At 46.3% G+C, this 23,446-nt stretch overlaps 1 protein-coding gene across 50 annotated transcripts in view; it reads left to right on the top strand.

Moving 5' to 3' along the window:
- The window catches only part of LOC118375328 (monoacylglycerol lipase ABHD6-like), a 45,979-nt gene that overhangs the window by 1,753 nt on the left and 20,780 nt on the right, over positions 1–23,446 (top strand). For all 50 annotated transcript variants that reach the window (XM_052474393.1, XM_052474388.1, XM_052474375.1 and 47 more), the window contains exons 2-4: positions 2,638–2,776; positions 14,594–14,753; positions 22,017–22,130. In XM_052474393.1, coding sequence (XP_052330353.1) covers positions 2,658–2,776; positions 14,594–14,753; positions 22,017–22,130 — 393 coding nt within the window. In that variant the 5' untranslated portion in view covers positions 2,638–2,657. The remainder of the gene's footprint in view (positions 1–2,637; positions 2,777–14,593; positions 14,754–22,016; positions 22,131–23,446) is intronic.

Raw genomic sequence — 23,446 nt, 5'->3', positions numbered from 1 at the left:
GTTCAGAACTGTTGCTACCACCATGGACTGTAAGCTAGGTTCAGGACTGTTGCTGCTACCATGGACTGTAAGCTAGGTTCAGAACTGTTGCTGCTACCATGGACTGTGAGCTAGGTTCAGGACTGTTGCTGCGACCATGGACTGTAAGCTAGGTTCAGGACTGTTGCTGCTACCATGGACTGTAAGCTAGGTTCAGAACTGTTGCTACCACCATGGACTGTAAGCTAGGTTCAGGACTGTAAGCTAGGTTCAGGACTGTTGTTGCCACCGTGGACTGTGAGCTAGGTTCAGGACTGTAAGCTAGGTTCAGGACTGTTGTTGCCACCGTGGACTGTGAGCTAGGTTCAGGACTGGAAGCTAGGTTCAGGACTGTTGCTGCCACCGTGGACTGTAAGCTAGGTTCAGAACTGTTGCTACCACCATGGACTGTAAGCTAGGTTCAGGACTGTAAGCTAGGTTCAGGACTGTTGTTGCCACCGTGGACTGAGCTAGGTTCAGGACTGGAAGCTAGGTTCAGGACTGTTGCTGCCACCGTGGACTGTAAGCTAGGTTCAGAACTGGTACTGCTACCATGGACTGAGCTAGGTTCAGAACTGTTGCTGCCACCGGGGACTGTAAGCTAGGTTCAGGACTGTTGCTGCCACCATGGACTGTAAGCTAGGTTCAGAACTGTTGCTGCCACCATGGACTGTGAGCTAGGTTCAGGACTGTAAGCTAGTTTCAGGACTGTTGATGCCAACATGGACTGTAAGCGAGGTTCAGGACTGTTGCTGCTACCATGGACTGTAAGCTAGGTTCAGGACTGTTGCTGCTACCATGGACTGTAAGCTAGGTTCAGGACTGTTGATGCCAACATGGACTGTAAGCTAGGTTCAGAACTGTTGATGCCAACATGGACTGTAAGCTAGGTTCAGGACTGTTGCTGCTACCATGGACTGTAAGCTAGGTTCAGGACTGTTGCTGCTACCATGGACTGTAAGCTAGGTTCAGGACTGTTGCTGCTACCATGGACTGTAAGCTAGGTTCAGGACTGTTGCTGCTACCATGGACTGTAAGCTAGGTTCAGAACTGTTGATGCCAACATGGACTGTAAGCTAGGTTCAGGACTGTTGCTGCTACCATGGACTGTAAGCTAGGTTCAGGACTGTTGCTGCTACCATGGACTGTAAGCTAGGTTCAGGACTGTTGCTGCTACCATGGACTGTAAGCTAGGTTCAGGACTGTTGCTGCTACCATGGACTGTAAGCTAGGTTCAGGACTGTTGCTGCCACTTAACTGGCTCATGTTACAGGTGTTAATATGTTTAACTGGCTCATGTTGCAGGTGTTAACCTTTCTAGCACAGGCGGAACCCCTCGACAACATTCCGCTGAAAAGGCAGCGCGCAAAATTCAAAAATATTTTTTCGAAATATGTAACTTTCACACATTAACAAGTCCAGCCAAAGATAGGAGTCACAAAAAGCAGAAATATAGATAAAATGAATCACTAACCTTTGATGATCTTCATCAGATGACACTCATAGGACATCATGTTACACAATACATGCATGTTTTGTTCGATAATGTGCATATTTATATCCAAAAATCTCAGTTTACATTGGCGCGTTACGTGCAGTAATGTTTTGATTCCAAAACATCCGGTGAATACTCATAATAAACATTGATAAAAGATACTAGTGTTATTCACAGAATTAAAGATGGACTTCTAATTAATACAACCGCTGTGTCAGATTTAAAAATGTAAAAAACTTTACGGAAAAAGCATAATCTGAGAACGGCGCTCAGAACCCAAAACAGCCAGAGGAATATCCGCCATTTTGGAATCAACAAAGTTAGAAACAACACCATAAATATTCACTTACGTTTGATGATCTTCATCAGAAGGCACTCCCATGAATCCCAGTTCGACAATGAATGACTGATTTGTTCCATAAAGTGCCATCATTTATGTCCAAGTAGCCACTTGTTGTTGTTCAGCCCAGTAATCCATCTTCATGAGGCGCGAGCATTTTATCCAGACAAAAACTCTAAAAGTTCCGTTACAGTCCTTTAGAAACATGTCAAACGATGTATGGAATCAATCATTAGGATGTTTTTAACATAAAAAAACATCAATGATGTTCCAACCGGAGAATTCCTTTGTCTTCAGAAAGGCACTGGAACGAGAGGTAACTCTGTCAGGAGCGCGCGTCATGAGACCAAGGCTTTCTGCCAGACCACTGACTCAGAGGTCTCATGAGCAGAATCCTCATTCAAGTTTCCAAAGACGGTTGACATCTAGTGGAAGCCCTAAGTGCAAACTCATCCATATCTCAATGTGTATTTGGTAGGCCAAGCCAACTACAAACCTCAGATTTTTCCCACTTCGTGGTTGGATTTTTCTCAGGTTTTCACCTACCATATTTTATAGTTCCTAAACTTCAGTGTTTTCTATCCAATAATAATATGCATATATTAGCATCTGGGACAGAGTACGAGGCAGTTCACTCTGGGCACGCTATTCATGCTATTCATCCAAAAGTGAAAATGCTGCCCTCTATCCCAAAAAGTTTCATATGTTTAACTGGCTCATGTTGCGGGTGTTAATATGTTTAACTGGCTCATGTTGCAGGTATTAATACCTGTGTTGTTTGCAGGGAACTGCAGAGCTACAGCCATGGATGTAGACGTGGTGAACATGTTTGTCCTGGCGGGAGGAACTCTAGTCATCCCTATCCTGGCATTCTTTGCCTCATTCTACATGTGGCCTGCTGCTATCATCCATGTCTACAACTGGTAAGAACTGCACTAAGGGAGTGAAAATGGTTGGCCGGCCCTCTAGCTAAATCTATATGATTCTACATGTGGCCTGCTGCTATCATCCATGTCTACAACTGGTAAGAACTGCACTAAGGGAGTGAAAATGGTTGGCCGGCCCTCTAGCTAAATCTATATGACCTAAACCCTCTAAAAAAAATAAACAAGTGACCCCTTCTTCATCCTGTAAGCAACGCAGGACTTTTGATAGAGCACAGGGTTGCGGGCGAGAAGGTTGTGGGTTCGCAGACCACCGTGGACAAGAGTAGTGGTGGAAAGATATCATTTACTGTATAAGCATTGCCTCGGAATCTAAACTCAGCAAAAAAAGAAACATCCTCTCACTGTCAACTGCATTTATTTTCAGTAAACTTAACGTGTGTAAATATTTGTATGAAGATTCAACAACTGAGACATAAACTGAACAAGTTCCACAGACATGTGACTTGCAGAAATGGAATAATGTGTCCCTGAACAAAGGGGGGAGGTCAAAAGTAACAGTCGGTATCTGGTGTGGCTACATTAAGTACTGCAGTGCATCTCCTCATGGACTGCACCAGATTTGCCAGTTCTTGCCGTGAAATGTTACCCCACGCTTCCACCAAGGCACCTGCAGGTTCCCGGACATTTCTTGGGGGAGTGGCCCTAGCTCTCACCCTCCGATCCAACAGGTCCCAGACATTTCTCGGGGGAATGGCCCTAGCCCTCCGATCCAACAGGTCACAGAAATTTCTGGGGGAATGGCCCTAGCCCTCCGATCCAACAGGTCCCAGACATTTCTCGGGGGAATGGCCCTAGCCCTCCGATCCAACAGGTCCCAGACATTTCTTGGGGGAATGGCCCTAGCCCTCCGATCCAACAGGTCCCAGACATTTCTCGGGGGAATGGCCCTAGCCCTCCGATCCAACAGGTCCCAGACATTTCTCGGGGGAATGGCCCTAGCCCTCCGATCCAACAGGTCCCAGACATTTCTCGGGGGAATGGCCCTAGCCCTCCGATCCAACAGGTCCCTGACATTTCTCGGGGGAATGGCCCTAGCCCTCACCTTCTGATCCAACAGGTCCCAGACATTTCTGGGGGGAATGGCCCTAGCCCTCTGATCCAACAGGTCCCAGACATTTCTGGGGGGAATGGCCCTAGCCCTCACCCTCTGATCCAACAGGTCCCAGACGTGCTCAATGGGATTGAGATCCGGGCTCTTCGCTGGCCATGGCAGAACACTGACATTCCCGTCTTGCAGGAAATCGCTCACAGAACGAGCAGTATGACTGGTGGCATTGTCATGCTGGAGGGTCATGTTAGGATGAGCCTGCAGGAAGGGTACCACATGAGGGAGGAGGATGTCTTCCCTGTAACGCATAGGGTTGAGATTGCCTGCAATGACAACAAGCTCAGTCCAACAATGCTGTGACACACCGCCCCAGACCATGACGGACCCTCCACCTCCAAATCGATCCCGCTCCAGAGTACAGGCCTCGGTGTAACGCTCATTCCTTCGACGATAATCGCGAATCCAACCATCACCCCTGGTGAGACAAAACCGCAACACTTTTTTCCAGTCTTGTCAGTCCAGCGATGGTGGGTTTGTGCCCATAGGTGACGTTGTTTGCCGGTGATGTCTGGTGAGGACCTGCCTTACAACAGGCCTACAAGCCCTCAGTCCAGCCTCTCTCAGCCGATTGCGGACAGTCTGAGCACTGATGGAGGGATTGTGTGTTCCTAGTGTAACTCAGGCAGTTGTTGTTGCCACCCTGTACCTGTCCCTCAGGTGTGATGTTCGGATGTACCGATCCTGTGCAGGTGTTGTTACATGTGGTCTGCCACTGCGAGGACGGTCAGCTGTCCGTCCTGTAGCGCTGTCTTAGGTGTCTCACAGTACGGACATTGCAATTTATTGCCCTGGCCACGTTTGCAGTCCTCATGCCTCCTTGCAGCATGCCAAGGGCACAATCACGGAGATGAGCAGGGACCATGAGCCTCTTTCTTTTGGTGTTTTTCAGAGTCAGTAGAAAGGCCTCTCTAGTGTCCTACGTTTTCATAACGTTAATTGCCAACCGTTTGTACGCTGTTATTGTCTTAATGACAGTTCCACAGGTGCATGTTCATTAATTGTTTATGGTTCATTGAACAAGCATTGGGAAACAGTGTTTAAACCCTTTACAATAAAGATCTATGAAGTTATTTGGATTTTTACGAAATATCTTTGGAAGACGGGGTCCTGAAAAAGGGACTTTTCTTGTTTTTTTTTGATGAGTTTATCATCGTATTTGCAGGTCAGAGAAAAAAAAATGCATTTCTGTCATTCAATTCTACGTCATTTTACATATTCGCTGATTTATTTTTTTACCACTGCACAAATTACAGGCTAAGAATGGAGTGAGAGAGAGAGAGGACTATGTGTTCGTTTGATCATAATTCTCCAATGCCAAAACAGTGTGTCTTATATTTGCCATGAAACTGTCCCTGTTGGCAAATGATTAAATCTGAGACGTCATTAGGAATCTCATGGTACGTTCAGAAGTTAGTTTTACCTTTCCACCCCAGACAGAGTACTGCTGTCTACTCTTCTTCTGTGGTTTTAACCCAACGAGTCAAGGTCACAAGTGTTTCCCTGAAAGCTGTCTGGGTTTAAACATCTTCTATTGGACAGAAAGTGAATAGCTTAATCAATTAATAGTGATAGTAATAGAAGAAGAAGAAGAATATAGAAGAATACTATAGAAGGCTGTACCTCGTGAATGTCAAAGAAACGAAACAATTATATCCCTATATGCTTTGGAGTCACCTCTTTCCCAAACAGTTAGTTTGTATCATAAAGCGTTGCGGACCAAACCGCTGTTATAGACTTTAATTAATCAGTATTATTCTCTTATAAATCTTAAGCTAACGAGTGGTAGGCCTGTCTTTACTAAAGGAAGGCCTATGGAACTAAGGCCTGTAAAACCCACTCCATTCCAGTCCTGGTTTTAACTTAACTGCATGTCTTCACTAAAGGAAGGCCTATGGAACTAAGGCCTGTAAAACCCACTCCATTCCAGTCCTGGTTTTAACTTAACTGCATGTCTTTACTAAAGGAAGGCCTATGGAACTAAGGCCTGTCAAACCCACTCCATTCCAGTCCTGGTTTTAACTTAACAGCCCTTCACAGACACGGATGTAGGCTATTTAAAGAGTGCATGGTGGATGGAGGAATTGACCTACAAATCTATGGATATGGCAGCCTTTCGCCTAATTTCCTCTGTCAAACAGGCCTCGCTCTTATTTCTTAAATGGGAAGAAATGGGCTCCAACACAAAGTCATCTCGTTGTTAGTAATTAAAATGAAGACGTTGAAATCGGTTATGCCTACTGGAATGCGTCTTTCAGCTCCATTTCTGATTGATTGTGACTGTTACTGCTGCTTCAAGTTTCAGCATCACAGTGTGAGTTATAGCAGAATCTGGCTTATTGTCAGGTCAATAACTCTGATAAATACTGTTTCGAGACACATCATTTAGTGTATGTAAAGACGAGATTAAATCAAGAATAGTTTGATGGGTAGCTTATCACTTGTGAATTATATTCTATCACTTGTAAATGATGCCCAGCATCATTCACAGGTGAGACTTTTTTTGAATCGTAGTCGCACACTACTATAGGCCTACCCCATGGGCCTATATGTTTTGATAAGGTTAGTATCACCTCATGTGATACTCATTGGGGCGGCAGGATAGCCTAGTGATTAGAGCGTTGGTCTAGTAACCGGAAGGTTGCAAGTTCAAACCCCGGAGCTGACAAGGTTTTAAATCTGTCGTTCTGCCCTTGAACAAGCAGTAAACCCACTGTTCCTAGGCCGTCATTGAAAATAAGAATTTGTTCTTAACTGACTTGCCTAGTTAAATAAAGGTAAAATAAATCAAATGTAGCCAAATGTAGCCTATATGTTTTGATAATGTAGCCCATTTACATTTTACATTTACATTACATTTAAGTCATTTAGCAGACGCTCTTATCCAGAGCGACTTACAAATTGGTGCATTCACCTTATGACATCCAGTGGAACAGCCACTTTACAATAGTGCATCTAAATCTTTTAAGGGGGGTGAGAAGGATTACTTTATCCTATCCTAGGTATTCCTTAAAGAGGTGGGGTTTCAGGTGTCTCTGGAAGGTGGTGATTGACTCCGCTGTCCTGGCGTCGTGAGGGAGTTTGTTCCACCATTGGGGGGCCAGCGCAGCGAACAGTTTTGACTGGGCTGAGCGGGAACTGTACTTCCTCAGTGGTAGGGAGGCGAGCAGGCCAGAGGTGGATGAACGCAGTGCCCTTGTTTGGGTGTAGGGCCTGATCAGAGCCTGGAGGTACTGAGGTGCCGTTCCCCTCACAGCTCCGTAGGCAAGCACCATGGTCTTGTAGCGGATGCGAGCTTCAACTGGAAGCCAGTGGAGAGAGCGGAGGAGCGGGGTGACGTGAGAGAACTTGGGAAGGTTGAACACCAGACGGGCTGCGGCGTTTTGGATGAGTTGTAGGGGTTTAATGGCACAGGCAGGGAGCCCAGCCAACAGCGAGTTGCAGTAATCCAGACGGGAGATGACAAGTGCCTGGATTAGGACCTGCGCCGCTTCCTGTGTGAGGCAGGGTCGTACTCTGCGGATGTTGTAGAGCATGAACCTACAGGAACGGGCCACCGCCTTGATGTTAGTTGAGAACGACAGGGTGTTGTCCAGGATCACGCCAAGGTTCTTAGCGCTCTGGGAGGAGGACACAATGGAGTTGTCAACCGTGATGGCGAGATCATGGAACGGGCAGTCCTTCCCCGGGAGGAAGAGCAGCTCCGTCTTGCCGAGGTTCAGCTTGAGGTGGTGATCCGTCATCCACACTGATATGTCTGCCAGACATGCAGAGATGCGATTCGCCACCTGGTCATCAGAAGGGGGAAAGGAGAAGATTAATTGTGTGTCGTCTGCATAGCAATGATAGGAGAGACCATGTGAGGTTATGACAGAGCCAAGTGACTTGGTGTATAGCGAGAATAGGAGAGGGCCTAGAACAGAGCCCTGGGGGACACCAGTGGTGAGAGCGCGTGGTGAGGAGACAGATTCTCGCCACGCCACCTGGTAGGAGCGACCTGTCAGGTAGGACGCAATCCAAGCGTGGGCCGCGCCGGGAGATGCCCAACTCGGAGAGGGTGGAGAGGAGGATCTGATGGTTCACAGTATCGAAGGCAGCCGATAGGTCTAGAAGGATGAGAGCAGAGGAGAGAGAGTTAGCTTTAGCGGTGCGGAGCGCTCCATGATACAGAGAAGAGCAGTCTCAGTTGAATGACTAGTCTTGAAACCTGACTGATTTGGATCGAGAAGGTCATTCAGAGAGAGATAGCGGGAGAGCTGGCCAAGGACGGCACGTTCAAGAGTTTTGGAGAGAAAAGAAAGAAGGGATACTGGTCTGTAGTTGTTGACATCGGAGGGATCGAGTGTAGGTTTTTTCAGAAGGGGTGCAACTCTCGCTCTCTTGAAGACGGAAGGGACGTAGCCAGCGGTCAGGGATGAGTTGATGAGCGAGGTGAGGTAAGGGAGAAGGTCTCCGGAAATGGTCTGGAGAAGAGAGGAGGGGATAGGGTCAAGCGGGTGTGATACTATAAGGTTAGTATCACACCTCATGTAGCCTAGCCCATAGTCCTATAAGGTTAGTAATCACACCTCATGTAGCCTAGTCCATAGTCCTATAAGGTTAGTATCACACCTCATGTAGCCTACCCCATAGGCCTATGTGTTTTAATAAGGTTAGTATCACACCTCATGTAGCCTAGTCCATAGGCCTATATGTTTTAATAAGGTTAGTATCACAACTAAAGTGGCCAAATAACTTTATTTAAATTAAGGACATCAATCCATTTTACAAGGGGTGTAGAGCCTAACTGGGATACATAAGCAGAGTGAGAGTTTGGAGAAGATAATTTTCACCATAAAAATGCCCTTTTTATAATAAAAGCATTACCTGCATAATCACATTTGCGGTTACTTTTGATAATGGTGTTTTCCGCTAATGGAACATTTGTGCTTATAGTCTAATACCATGTGCGCATTACCACGCTTGTAATGTGAGGAATGGATTATTATAGGGTGCAGTACGGCCACAAAGGGGAACGCCGCTGTGAAATTCGAGTCATTATCAAGTGAATGAGAGACTGATGAAGTGTGTACAGCCTGCGCAAAAAAAACACAAAGCAGAGCTTTTCAAGGGACTTTTTTTCAAATCACCATTAGTCTCGTCATGCAGCCTTACAATGTATTATGCATCTAAACATATATCCCAACGTTTGTATCACAACTAAAGTTTATATTAATTACTCTTAAGCATTTAGGAGGACCTGTTTTATTTGTTGACCTCTCAACACAGAATAGCCGTGTGACACTCCCTCAAATCGGTTGGAGAAAATATATTTTAATTCAGCTTTTTTCAATTGTATTCTTCATACTATAAAATAATGCATGGAATTCTAAGCTAAATCTAGTCTACTAAATGAACTAGTGTAGCCTACAGCCATTTGGCATGGCCAGATCAGGACCTAACATGATGACAACACAGAGGAAGCTATTCTGTTCTTCTGAAATAGACTACATTTTCTTCATATCATGTTTCTTTAGACCTGTCTAAAATAAATAATGGAATTATTGTGATGGTGTAGGTAGACTATATTACATGGATTTATTGTGATGGTGTAGGTAGACTATATTACATGGATTTATTGTGATGGTGTAGGTAGACTATATTACATGGATTTATTGTGATGGTGTAGGTAGACTATATTACATGGATTTATTGTGATGGTGTAGGTAGACTATATTACATGGATTTATTGTGATGGTGTAGGTAGACTATATTACATGGATTTATTGTGATGGTGTAGGTAGACTATATTACATGGATTTATTGTGATGGTAGAATATAGATGTCTGCATCAGTGACATGTAGGCTGCGTGTGGAAGCCAGGAGTCTGCATCAGTGGCATGTAGGCTGCGTGTGGAAGCCAGGAGTCTGCGTCAGTGGCTTGTAGGCTGCGTGTGGAAGCCAGGAGTCTGCATCAGTGGCTTGTAGGCTGCGTGTGGAAGCCAGGAGTCTGCATTTGTGACTTGTAGGCTGCGTGTGGAAGCCAGGAGTCTGCGTCAGTGGCTTGTAGGCTGCGTGTGGAAGCCAGGAGTCTGCATCAGTGGCTTGTAGGCTGCGTGTGGAAGCCAGGAGTCTGCGTCAGTGACTTGTAGGCTGCGTGTGGAAGCCAGGAGTCTGCGTCAGTGACTTGTAGGCTGCGTGTGGAAGCCAGGAGTCTGCATCAGTGGCTTGTAGGCTGCGTGTGGAAGCCAGGAGATGCTGAATGTGTTTGTTAATTAACGGTCATTTTCCGTGAGACCAACAGTTATTTGCAGTACAATCACTGGCTGACGAAATGTCATGACCGCCACAGCCCTAATGGTTTTACACCATCCCAGCAGATATCTTAAAATATAACTTTGCTCTGTGCTTCTCCCAGCGTGTACTTCGTAGCCCATAGATCATTTGATTGAGACCACACTAAATAACCAATAGGCGTACTTGATATTGCGCGCCCAGCGGAAAATCAGAGAGGAGGTGTGACATCGGGGATATATAGACTAATAAACAACTAATTCGGCAGCGTAGCCTGGTGGTTCGAGCGTTGGTCACAGAAAGGTTGCAAGTTCAAATCCCCGAGCTGATAAGGTACAAATTTGTCGTTCTGCCCCTGAACAAGGCAGTTAACCCACTGTTCCTAGGCTGTCATTGAAAATAGGAATTTGTTCTTAACTGACTTGCCTAGTTAAAGGTCAAATAAATTAAATAAATTCTGAAACACTGAGAAATATTTACATTTCGTCAATTACAAACGACATAACCCTCCCCTTGGACGAGATTAACGAAATACCAAACCGTCCCCTTGACTGAAATTGAAAAACTCCCCCATTTTTTTTTCCAGCTACCCATTATGTAAATGTAGATCCATAACATTCTGATTCTGTACACAACGACCGCTGTCTATTCTTCCTGTTTTAGTTGTTGTTACAGTACTGTACCCAGGGGTGGAATTGGGGCGTGGGGAGGACAGATTTCCCAAAGTGAAGTAATTTTGACACTGGTGGAATTTTATGTGTTTGTTACGTAGAATTTGGGGATTTTTACATTTTATGTGTTTGTTATGTAAAAAAACCCAAAATTCTACATTGGGGAGTTACCATAGTGATTTGTTTCCTATTTCTACCCTTGACAATACTCAACCATTACCTTTGCCTCATTTCTAATCTAGTGGAGTAAAGGCCACCCAGAGCATGGAGCAACACAGTATTATCTGAAGGCAATACAAAGGAGTACAGATGCCGTATCTTAATTTGATCCTCCTTGTAGAAATGCAAGATTGTACTGTGTTCGAGGTTTTAAAAGGTGGCAGGTGCTTTGGGCCAGTAACCGAAAGGTTGCTAGATTGAATCCCTAATCTGTTGTTCTGCCCCTGAACAAGGCAGTTAACCCACTGTTCCCCGGTAGGCCGTCACTGTAAATAAGAATTTGTTCTTAACTGACTTGCCTAGTTAAATAAAGGTTAAATTAAAAATAATAATCTTAAAGATGGTAATTTCCATTTATACATTTCTGACTTGATTTGACCTAACGAAAAATGTATCAACTCCTACAAAAATTCCTTATAATTCACATTTCCTGTTGCTGCAGGATTATTTTCCTGTTTTGTAAAAATGGGTCAAATTAAGTTAGGGCATCTGTTCAGTAGAATTACCTTCTGCAACCTGACCTGTGGACTGACTAGATAGAACAGAGTGGCCCCACTAGCTGTCCTGTCCGTCATGATCTCGTCACTGAGGCGGCTGTGGGGACTTGGCTGTGGCTGGGAGTGTTGTGTTGAATCACTCATCCAAGGTCAATGGTACAGTCTTAGATGAACATTGTTCACACATAAACCACACACACACAGACATACACACACACATTTTCCTTAAGTCAGTCTATCCCGGGGGAAGCAGAGTCACCAGAGCTATTTTCATATTGCAGTAGCTTAGTGGGCAGCGGTCAAACTCAACTGTCTTTCTGTGTTGTGTCCTCCTCTGTAAGGAGAGAGAGAAAGAAAGAGGTAGCAGGGTTTGGGGGGCTGGGGACTATTTATTGCCAATGTTTAATCTGCAAAGCCTTTCAAAGTCAGAGTAGCTTTGAGTAGGTCACATATGATCAGATTTAATCTTATGGGTTCACTCCATTACCCTGGACCATTGCGTGATGGTTTCACTCCATTACCCTGGACCATTGCGTGATGGTTTCACTCCATTACCCTGGACCATTGCGTGATGGTTTCACTCCATTACCCTGGACCATTACATGATGGTTTCACTCCATTACCCTGGACCATTGCGTGATGGTTTCACTCCGTTACCCTGGACCATTGCGTCATGGTTTCACTCCGTTACCCTGGACCATTGCGTCATGGTTTCACTCCATTACCCTGGACCATTGCGTGATGGTTTCACTCCATTACCCTGGACCATTACATGATGGTTTCACTCCATTACCCTGGACCATTACGTGATGGTTTCACTCCATTACCCTGGACCATTACGAGATGGTTTCACTCCATTACCCTGGACCATTACGAGATGGTTTCACTCCATTACCCTGGACCATTACGAGATGGTTTCACTCCATTACCCTGGACCATTACGAGATGGTTTCACTCCATTACCCTGGACCATTACGAGATGGTTTCACTCCATTACCCTGGACCATTACGAGATGGTTTCACTCCATTACCCTGGACCATTACGAGATGGTTTCACTCCATTACCCTGGACCATTACGAGATGGTTTCACTCCATTACCCTGGACCATTACGAGATGGTTTCACTCCATTACCCTGGACCATTACATGATGGTTTCACTCCATTACCCTGGACCATTACGTGATGGTTTCACTCCATTACCCTGGACCATTACGTGATGGTTTCACTCCATTACCCTGGACCATTACATGATGGTTTCACTCCATTACGTGATGGTTTCACTCCATTACCCTGGACCATTGCGTGATGGTTTCACTCCATTACCCTGGACCATTGCGTGATGGTTTCACTCCATTACCCTGGACCATTGCGTGATGGTTTCACTCCATTACCCTGGACCATTACATGATGGTTTCACTCCATTACCCTGGACCATTGCGTGATGGTTTCACTCCGTTACCCTGGACCATTGCGTCATGGTTTCACTCCATTACCCTGGACCATTGCGTGATGGTTTCACTCCATTACCCTGGACCATTACATGATGGTTTCACTCCATTACCCTGGACCATTACGTGATGGTTTCACTCCATTACCCTGGACCATTACGAGATGGTTTCACTCCATTACCCTGGACCATTACGAGATGGTTTCACTCCATTACCCTGGACCATTACGAGATGGTTTCACTCCATTACCCTGGACCATTACGAGATGGTTTCACTCCATTACCCTGGACCATTACGAGATGGTTTCACTCCATTACCCTGGACCATTACGAGATGGTTTCACTCCATTACCCTGGACCATTACGAGATGGTTTCACTCCATTACCCTGGACCATTACGAGATGGTTTCACTCCATTACCCTGGACCATTACGTGATGGTTTCACTCCATTACCCTGGACCATTGCGTGATGGTTTCACTCCATTACCCTGGACCATTGCGTGATGGTTTCACTCCATTACCCTGGACCGTTGCGTGATGGTTTCACTCCATTACCCTGGACCATTGTGTGATGGTTTCACTCCATTACCCTGGACCATTGCGTGATGGTTTCACTCCATTACCCTGGACCATTGCGTGATGGTTTCACTCCATTACCCTGGACCATTACATGATGGTATCACATACTCAGTCTGCTTTCACATTGAAGAGGCCCTAATTCAGTTTTGTCCTCTGCTGCTGTTCACAGCCAAGACATATCTCCTAGGCACTCTTCTTCTCCTTTGTCAATCAAGTTCACTTCTTGTCCATTCTTTGAGAGTGATGTCTGGGACCTCTCACTGACCTGCTGACTCATGCTTTTCAGCAGAGCCCTTCTTCTTTCAGGCTCTTTCCAAATGTCCACTTTGAACTCCCTATAATGGCCCACTCCCCAGGGATACTCGACAAGCCCTTTATGTCCAATGTGGGGGGAATATGTCCAATGTGGGGGGAGTGGGCTATATGTCCAATGTGGGGGGTGGAAATACTCGACAAGCCCTTTTTGTCCATTGTTGGGGGAGAGATACTCGACAAGCCCTTTATGTCCATTATTGGGGGAATACTCGACAAGCCCTTTATGTCCATTATTGGTCCTTTTTCCCTACTGCACTGTACTATTGTTAGTTTTCCTGTTGCTGCCTTTCTGTTAGTTTTCCTGTTGCTGCCTTTCTGTTAGTTTTCCTGTTGCTGCCTTTCTGTTAGTTTTCCTGTTGCTGCCTTTCTGTTAGTTTTCCTGTTGCTGCCTTTCTGTTAGTTTTCCTGTTGCTGCCTTTCTGTTAGTTTTCCTGTTGCTGCCTTTCTGCTAGTTTTCCTGTTGCTGCCTTTCTGTTAGTTTTCCTGTTGCTGCCTTTCTGTTAGTTTTCCTGTTGCTGCCTTTCTGTTAGTTTTCCTGTTGCTGCCTTTCTGTTAGTTTTCCTGTTGCTGCCTTTCTGCTAGTTTTCCTGTTGCTGCCTTTCTGTTAGTCATTAACTCACTATGTTCTGTCTTTCTCCTAACTAGCTAACTGACCCATGACTGTCTCCCCCCGGCCCCGTATCAGGTACTGGCGTCGGCGGCTGGGCCTGCAGGTTGTCTACTCTGAGAACAGAGGCTACCGGTTCTGTTACTCCCACAGAGGGAAGCCTGGTCCGGGCCGACCCACTATTCTCATGCTCCATGGGTTTTCTGCTAACAAGGACATGTGGCTGCCTGTGGCTAAGGTACAGTATGGACAGCCGTAGGACAGACATGCACACATTTTGCAGGAATCACATTTACTAAAAATACACTTTTAGTGTCTGCTGAATATCACATATAATGTCAACCTGAAATCAGACCATACAGTACCATAGTACATCAGACCATACAGTATCATAGTAAACAGTACATCAGACCATACAGTATCATAGTAAACATTACATCAGACCATACAGTACCATAGTACATCAGACCATACAGTATCACAGTAAACAGTACATCAGACCATACAGTATCACAGTAAACAGTACATCAGACCATACAGTATCACAGTAAACAGTACATCAGACCATACAGTACCATAGTAAACAGTACATCAGACCATACAGTATCATAGTAAACAGTACATCAGACCATACAGTACCATAGTAAACAGTACATCAGACCATACAGTACCATAGTAAACAGTACATCAGACCATACAGTATCACAGTACATCAGACCATACAGTATCATAGTAAACAGTACATCAGACCATACAGTACCATAGTAAACAGTACATCAGACCATACAGTATCATAGTAAACAGTACATCAGACCATACAGTACCATAGTAAACAGTACATCAGACCATACAGTACCACAGTAAACAGTACATCAGACCATACAGTACCATAGTAAACAGTACATCAGAACATACAGTAAGTACCACAGTAAACAGTACATCAGACCATACAGTACCATAGTAAACAGTAGTGTTGTTGTACTTGTGTCCAGGACTCGGACTCGAGTCCAGATTTTCATGACTTGCCTTCTTGACTATTGGTGACTCGAACTGGCCTTCTCGTAACTTGTTTTTGGACTGGATTGGTCACTGTGATAAGCAGAATATTGGGTGTGCTGAGCAGCAAGGGTTCTGTAGCTAGCAGTGGGAAAGACACGCCACAACGGCGCATGCAGCCTACATCATCCGCCCCACATCATCAGCCCACGTGACAAATAAAATTTGATTTGATCAGCTGGTCATCAAATCTAATTTTATTAGTCACATACAACAGAATACAAACCTTATATTGAAATGCTTACTTACGAGCGCCCCTAAACAACAATGCAGTTTAAAAAAAATACTGATAAGAATAACAAATAAAAGTAACAAGCAATTAAAGAGCAGCAGTAAAATAGCAATAGCGAGACTATATACTGGGGGGGTACCGGTACAGAGTCAATGTGCGGGGGCACCGGTTAGTTGAGGTAATATGTACATGTAGGTAGAGTTATTAAAGTGACTATGCATAGATGATAACAACAGCGAGTAGCAGCAGTGTAAAAGAGGGGGGCAATGCAAATAGTCTGGGTAGCCATTTGATTAGGTGTTAATGAGTCTTATGGCTTGGGGGGTAGAAGTTGTTTAGAAGCCTCTTGGACCTAGACTTGGGGCTCCGATACCGCTTACCGTGCAGTAGCAGAGAGAACAGTCTATGACTAGGGTGGTTGGAGTCTTTGACAATTTTTAGGGCCTTCCTCTGACACCGCCTGGTATAGAGGTCCTCGATGGCAGGATGCTTGGCCCCAGTGATGTACTGTGTCGTATGCACTACCCTCTGTAGTGCCTCGTGGTCGGAGGCCAAGCAGTTGCCATACCAGGCAGTGATGCAATATGTCAGAATGCCCTCGATGTTGTAGCTGTAGAACCTTTTGAGGATCTGAGGACCAATGCCAATTTTTTTCAATCTCCTGAGGGGGAATGGGTTTTGTCACGCCCTCTTCACAACTGTCTTGGTGTGTTTGGACCGTTCTAGTTTTTGTTAGTGATGTGGACACCAAGGAACTTGAAGCTCTCAACCTGCTCCTCTGCAGCCCCGTCGATGAGAATGGGGGCGTGCTCGGTCCAGTACTCCACAGTCGTCTCATTTTTGTCTTGATCACGTTGAGGGAGAGGTTGTTGTCCTGGCACCAACCAGGTCTCTGACTTCCTCCGTATAGGCTGTCTCATCGATGTCGGTGATCAGGCCTACCACTGTTGTGTCATCGGCAAACTTAATGATGGTGCTGGAGTCGTGCCTGGCCGTGCAGTCACGAGTGAACAGGGAGTACAGGAGGGGACTGAGCACGCACCCCTTCGGGGCCCCTGTGTTGGGGATCAGCGTGGCAGATGTGTTGTTACCTACCCTTACCCCTTGGGTGAGGCCTGTCAGGAAGTCCAGGATCCAGTTGCAGAGGGAGGTGTTTAGTCCCAGGGTCCTTAGCTTATTGATGAGGTTTGAGGGCACTATGGTGTTGAACGCTGAGCTGTAGTCAAGGAACAGCATTCTCACATAGGTGTTTATTTTGTCCAGGTGGGAAAGGGCAGTGTGGAGTGCAATAGAGATTGCATCATCTGTGGATCTGTTTGGGTGGTATGCAAATTGGAGTGGGTCTAGGGTTTCTGGGATAATGGTGTTGATGTGAGCCATCACCAGCCTTTCAAAGCACTTCATGGCTACAGACGTGAGTGCTACTGGTCGGTAGTCATTTAGGCAGGCTACCTTAGTGTTCTTGGGCACAGGCACTATGGTGTTCTTCTTAAAACATGTTGGTATTACAGACTTGGACAGGGAGATGTTGAACATGTCAGTGAAGACACTTGCCAGTTGGTCAAGGCATATCCTGGTAATTCGTCTGGCTCTGCGGCCTTGTGAATGTTGACCTGTTTAAAGGGCTTTCTCACATCGGCTGTGGAGAGCGTGATCACACAGTCTTCCGGAACAGCTGGTCCTCTCATGCATGTTTCAGTGTTATTTGCCTCGAGTCGAGCATAGAAGTAGTTTAGCTCATCTGGTAGGCTCATGTCACTGGGCTGCTTTCGGCTGTGCTTCCCTTTGTTATCGGTAATGGTTTGCAAGCCCTGCCACATCCAACAAGCGTCGGAGCCGGTGTAGTACGAATCGAGTCCTGTATTGACGCTTTGCCTGTTTGATGGTTCGTCGGAGGTCATAGCTGGATTTCTTATAAGCTTCCGGGTTAGAGTCCCACTCCTTGAAAGCAGCAGCTCTAGCCTTTAGCTCAGTCCGGATGTTGCCTATAATCCATGGCTTCTGGTTGGGGTATGTACGTACGGTCACTGTGGGGACGACATCATCAATACACTTATTGATGAAGCCGATGACTGACCAGTCTCCTCAATGCCATCGGAGGAACCCCGGAACCTATTCCAGTGTGTGCTAGCAAAACAGTCTTGTAGCTTAGCATCTGCTTCATTTGACCACTTTTTTATTGATCTCGTCACTGGTGCTTCCTGCTTTAATTTTTGCTTGTAAGCAGGAATCAGGAGGGATAGAGATGAGAATTATGAAAAATACAGATAAACTCTCTAGGTAGATGGTGTGGTCTACAGCTTATCATGAGATACTCTACCTCAGGCGAGCAATAGCTCGAGGCTTCCTTAGATATCGTGCATCAGCTGTTATTTACAAAAATACATAGTCCGCCACCCCTTGTCTTACCAGACATGGCTGTTCTATCCTGCCAGTACATCGTATAAACAGCCTGTATGTTGATAGTGTCGTCGTTCAGCCACGTCTCCGTGAAGCATTAAGATATTACAGTTTTGAATGTCATGTTGGTAGTTCAATCTTCCCCGTAGGTCATCTATTTTATTCTCCAAAGATTGCACGTTTGCTAGCAGAATGGAAGGAAGTGGGGGTTTATTTGATCGCCTATGAATTCTCAGAAAGCAGCCCGCCTGTAAGGGTTTTCTTCTGGTGAAAGAGAGGCGGACCAAAATGCAGTGTGGTGGTTATTCATGTTTAATTTATAAAGACACTATACATGAACAGACTAAACAAAACAAGAAAAGTGAAAACCTAAACAGTCCTATCTGGTGAAAACACAGAGACAGGAACAATCACCCACAAAACCCAACACAAAACAGGCTACCTAAATATGGTTCCCAATCAGAGACAATGACTAACACCTGCCTCTGATTGAGAACCATATCAGGCCAAACATAGAATGCCCACCCAGCTCACGTCCTGACCAACACTAAAACAAGGAAAACACATACGAACGATGGTCAGAAAGTGACACCGCCCTCCGGCCCCTTTTTCTCCACCTCTTCACGCAAATCACGGCGATCTGGGCCTGTTCCCGAGAAAGCAGTATTCTCGTTCGCGTCAGGCTCGTCAGACTCGTTAAAGGAAAAGAAGGATTCTGCCAGTCCGTGGTGAGTAATCGCAGTCCTGATGTCCAGAATGTAATTTTCGGGCATAAGAGACGGTAGCGGAAAACATTTATGTACAAAATAAGTTTAAAAAATAAGTTACAAACAATGCAAATAAACGAACAAAAAAACACAATCGGTTGGGGGCGCGTAAAACGACTGCCTTCTTCTCTGCGGTGAAGCAAGCGCTGAGTTGTGGACAGGCTGGCTCCGCCTCCGATCATAGGCTGCACATCGATCAAGCGACTCATTTCTTTCCCGTAACCATCAGTCACCAGTCTACTATTTAGCGTTGTCTGGTTAAGAAACACAAACTGCTTTTACGAAATTGAAAACAATAGTATTGAGCTGAAAAGTAAAACGACAGTCTAGCTATTGTCTCTCTCGGCCCTGAAGTATTGAAAAGTAGTCGGTCTTTGAATTTGTCGTTTCGCTTTACCCTCACACTTTCCCCCCTGCATCCCAGAACCAGGTTCTGACCAGTCTCTCTCCTGCATCCCAGAACCAGGTTCTGACCAGTCTCCCCCTGCATCCCATAGCCAGGTTCTGACCAGTCTCCCCCCTGCATCCCATAGCCAGGTTCTGACCAGTCTCCCCCCTGCATCCCAGAACCAGGTTCTGACCCGTCTCCCCCTTCATCCCAGAACCAGGTTCTGACCCGTCTCCCCCCTGCATCCCAGAACCAGGTTCTGACCCGTCCCCCCTTCATCCCAGAACCAGGTTCTGACCCGTCTCCCCCCTGCATCCCAGAACCAGGTTCTGACCCGTCTCCCCCCTGCATCCCAGAACCAGGTTCTGACCCGTCTCCCCCCTGCATCCCAGAACCAGGTTCTGACCAGTCTCTCCCCTGCATCCCAGAACCAGGTCCACAGCCAGGTTCTGACCAGTCTCCCCCCTGCATCCCAGAACCAGGTTCTGACCCGTCCCCCCCCTTCATCCCAGAACCAGGTTCTGACCAGTCTCCCCCCTTCATCCCAGAACCAGGTTCTGACCAGTCTCCCCCTTGCGTTCCACAGCCAGGTTCTGACCAGTCTCCCCCTTGCGTTCCACAGCCAGGTTCTGACAACTCTGGATTTTTTTCAAAACTACACATATCAGTGAGCAGTCACTAAGAAAGTATCTGAGAGCCTGTTACAATTATTACAAATAATAATCTGACAGGAGCAATAGCCAATAGCCATCTAGAGACCATTCATCCCTTCAAAACATCATTATTGATGTGACTATTGAATGTTAACATAAAATGTGTGTGCCTGTGTACAAACAGCGTATTTGTTTCATAGGCTATTGGATATTGAAGGCAATTATGACCAATGGGGAAGGAGGAAAATCTTTGCCTAACTTCAATACTCGCATGAAAGTCTCCCCCGCCACTAGTTGTTGCTGGGCAGATTTCCTCTACCAAATCAAAAGAAGAGTAAATGTAGCAGAGAGACGAGCATCCGGCTAGCAAGTGACAAAACAAAAAACACTAACCAGAATGCCAAATATGTCTGAAGAACCACTGAATCATTCATTTTCCTTTCAAAGGTTTTTTTTTTATCTGCACATAAACCAACAGAAAATACCGTATTTAATATTTATCATTATAACTCAGACCCAGTGACTCAGACTAGAGCACTGGGACCAGGACTCAGATCCAGTGACTCAGACTGGAGCACTGGGACCAGGACTCAGATCCAGTGACACTGGGACCAGGACTTGCACTGTGACCCATGACTGGAGCACTGGGACTCGGACTGGAGCGCTGGGACTCGGACTGGAGCGCTGGGACTCGGACTGGAGCGCTGGGACTCGGACTGGAGCGCTGGGACTCGGACTGGAGCGCTGGGACTCGGACTGGAGCGCTGGGACTCGGACTGGAGCGCTGGGACTCGGGCTGGAGCGCTGGGACTCGGACTGGAGCGCTGGGACTCGGACTGGAGCTCTGGGACTCGGACTGGAGCTCTGGGACTCGGACTGGAGCGCTGGGACTCGGACTGGAGCGCTGGGACTCGGACTGGAGCGCTGGGACTCGGACTGGAGCGCTGGGACTCGGACTGGAGCGCTGGGACTCGGGCTGGAGCGCTGGGACTCGGACTGGAGCGCTGGGACTCGGACTGGAGCTCTGGGACTCGGACTGGAGCGCTGGGACTCGGACTGGAGCGCTGGGACTCTGATTTTAGTCATAGGGACTCTTGACTTGAGCATTGTTGACTCTGACTTGGACTCGGATTCAACTCGGACATAGCCATAGTGACTCGGACTCGAGCACAGGGGACTTGGGACTCGACTCGGACATAGCTATAGTGACTCGGACTCGAGCACAGGGGACTTGGGACTCGACTCGGACATAGCTATAGTGACTCGGACTCGAGCACAGGGGACTTGGGACTCGACTCGGACATAGCCATAGTGACTCGGACATAGCTATAGTGACTCGGACTCGAGCACAGGGGACTTGGGACTCGACTCGGACATAGCTATAGTGACTCGGACTCGAGCACAGGGGACTTGGGACTCGACTCGGACATAGCCATAGTGACTCGGACATAGCTATAGTGACTCGGACTACAACACTGGTGAACAGTCATGTTACATTGCTGTTATACCTTTGTAACCATGTAATTACTACAGTAACAATGTTTATACCTACTAAATAATGTATCGCGCTAATACAATGTTGTTAGTAGTGTAATAACAGGATAAGGATCATTAATGGATCAAGTAGACAGGATATGTAGACTCAAGTAATGTTTTTCGTTTTTAACTGTGATGTACCTTGTATATAACTGTGTTAACTGTGCTGTATGTCTGATGTGTTAACTGTGCTGTATGTCTGATGTGTTAACTGTGCTGTATGTCTGAGGTGTTAACTGTGCTGTATGTCTGATGTGTTAACTGTGCTGTATGTCTGAGGTGTTAACTGTGCTGTATGTCTGAGGTGTTAACTGTGCTGTATGTCTGAGGTGTTAACTGTGCTGTATGGAGTCTATTTGCAGTCGATAGACAGTGTGGTTGAGGTGTTAACTGTGCTGTATGGAGTCTTTCTGTAGTAGATAGACAGTGTGGTTGAGGTGTTAACTGTGCTGTTTGTCTCTACCTGTAGTTCCTGCCCAAGCACCAGCACCTGCTGTGCATTGACATGCCCGGACACGAGGGCACCAGCCGCACCGATGCCAGAGACTATTCCATAGAGGGACAGGTCAAGAGGATACGACAGGTACTGATTGGTCGATTGATTGATTACATTCATCTTTCTTCTGTAAGCTCTCCGTCACGTTACACCACTGTAAACACCATATACTGTTACTGTACCAAAGTCACATTTTACATTTACAATTGAGTCATTTAGCAGAAACTCTTTAGCTAGGTGAGACACCCACATATCTCAGTCATAGTAAGTACCTGGCCAAGGCTTTCGACTCTGTCAATCACCTTATTCTTATCGGCGGACTCAATAGCCTTGGTTTCTCAAATCACTGCCTCGCCTGGTTCACCAACTACTTCTCAGATAGAGTTAAGTGGGTCAAATTGGAGGGCCTGTTGTCCGGACTTCTGGCAGTCTCTATGGGGGCACCACAGGGTTCAGTTCTCGGGCCGACTCTTTTCTCTGTATACATCAATGATGTCGCTCTTGCTGCTGGTGAGTCTCTGATCCACCTCTACGCAGACGACGCCATTCTGTATACTTCTGGCCCTTTGGAGACTGTGTTAACAAACCTCCAAATGAGCTTCAATGCCATACAACACTCCTTCCGTGGCCTCCAATTGCTCTTAAAATCTAGTAAAACTAAATGCATGCTTTTCAACCGTTCGCTACCCGCCCGCCCGACTAGCATCACTACTCTGGACGGTTCCGACTTAGGATATGTGGACAACTACAAATACCTAGGTGTCTGGCTAGACTGTAAACTCTCAGTCCAGACTCATATTAAAAATCTCCAAACCAAAATTAAATCTAGAATCGGCTTCTTATTTCGCAACAAAGCCTCCTTCACTCACTCCGCCAAACATACCCTCGTAAAACTGACTATCCCACCGATCCTCGACTTCGGCAATGTCATTTACAAAATAGCCTCCAACACTCTACTCAGCAAATTGGATGCAGTCTATCACAGTGCCATCCGTTTTGTCACCAAAGCCCCATGTACCACCCACCACTGCGACCTGTATGCTCTCGTTGGCTGGCCCTCACTACATATTCGTCGCCAAACCCACTGGTTCAAGGTCATCTTTTAGTCTTTGCTAGGTGAAGCTCTGCCTTATCTCAGCTCACTGGTCACCATAGCAACACCCACCCATAGCACGCGCTCCTGCAGGTATATGTCACTGGTCATCCCAAAGCCAACACCTCCTTTGGCCGCCTTTCCTTCCAGTTCTCTGCTGCCAATGACTGGAATGAATTGCAAAAATCGCTGAAGTTGGAGACTTATTTCCCTCACTAACTTTAAACAAAAGCTATCTGAGCAGCTAATCGATCGCTGCAGCTGTACATAGCCCATCTGTAAATATCCCATCCAGTCAACTACCTACCTC

This window comes from Oncorhynchus keta, chromosome 21, assembly GCF_023373465.1.
Source record: "Oncorhynchus keta strain PuntledgeMale-10-30-2019 chromosome 21, Oket_V2, whole genome shotgun sequence".
Lineage (NCBI taxonomy): Eukaryota > Metazoa > Chordata > Actinopteri > Salmoniformes > Salmonidae > Oncorhynchus > Oncorhynchus keta.
The sequence above is the reverse complement of the archived record's forward strand: the minus strand, read 5'-3'. Positions and strand labels throughout refer to the sequence as shown.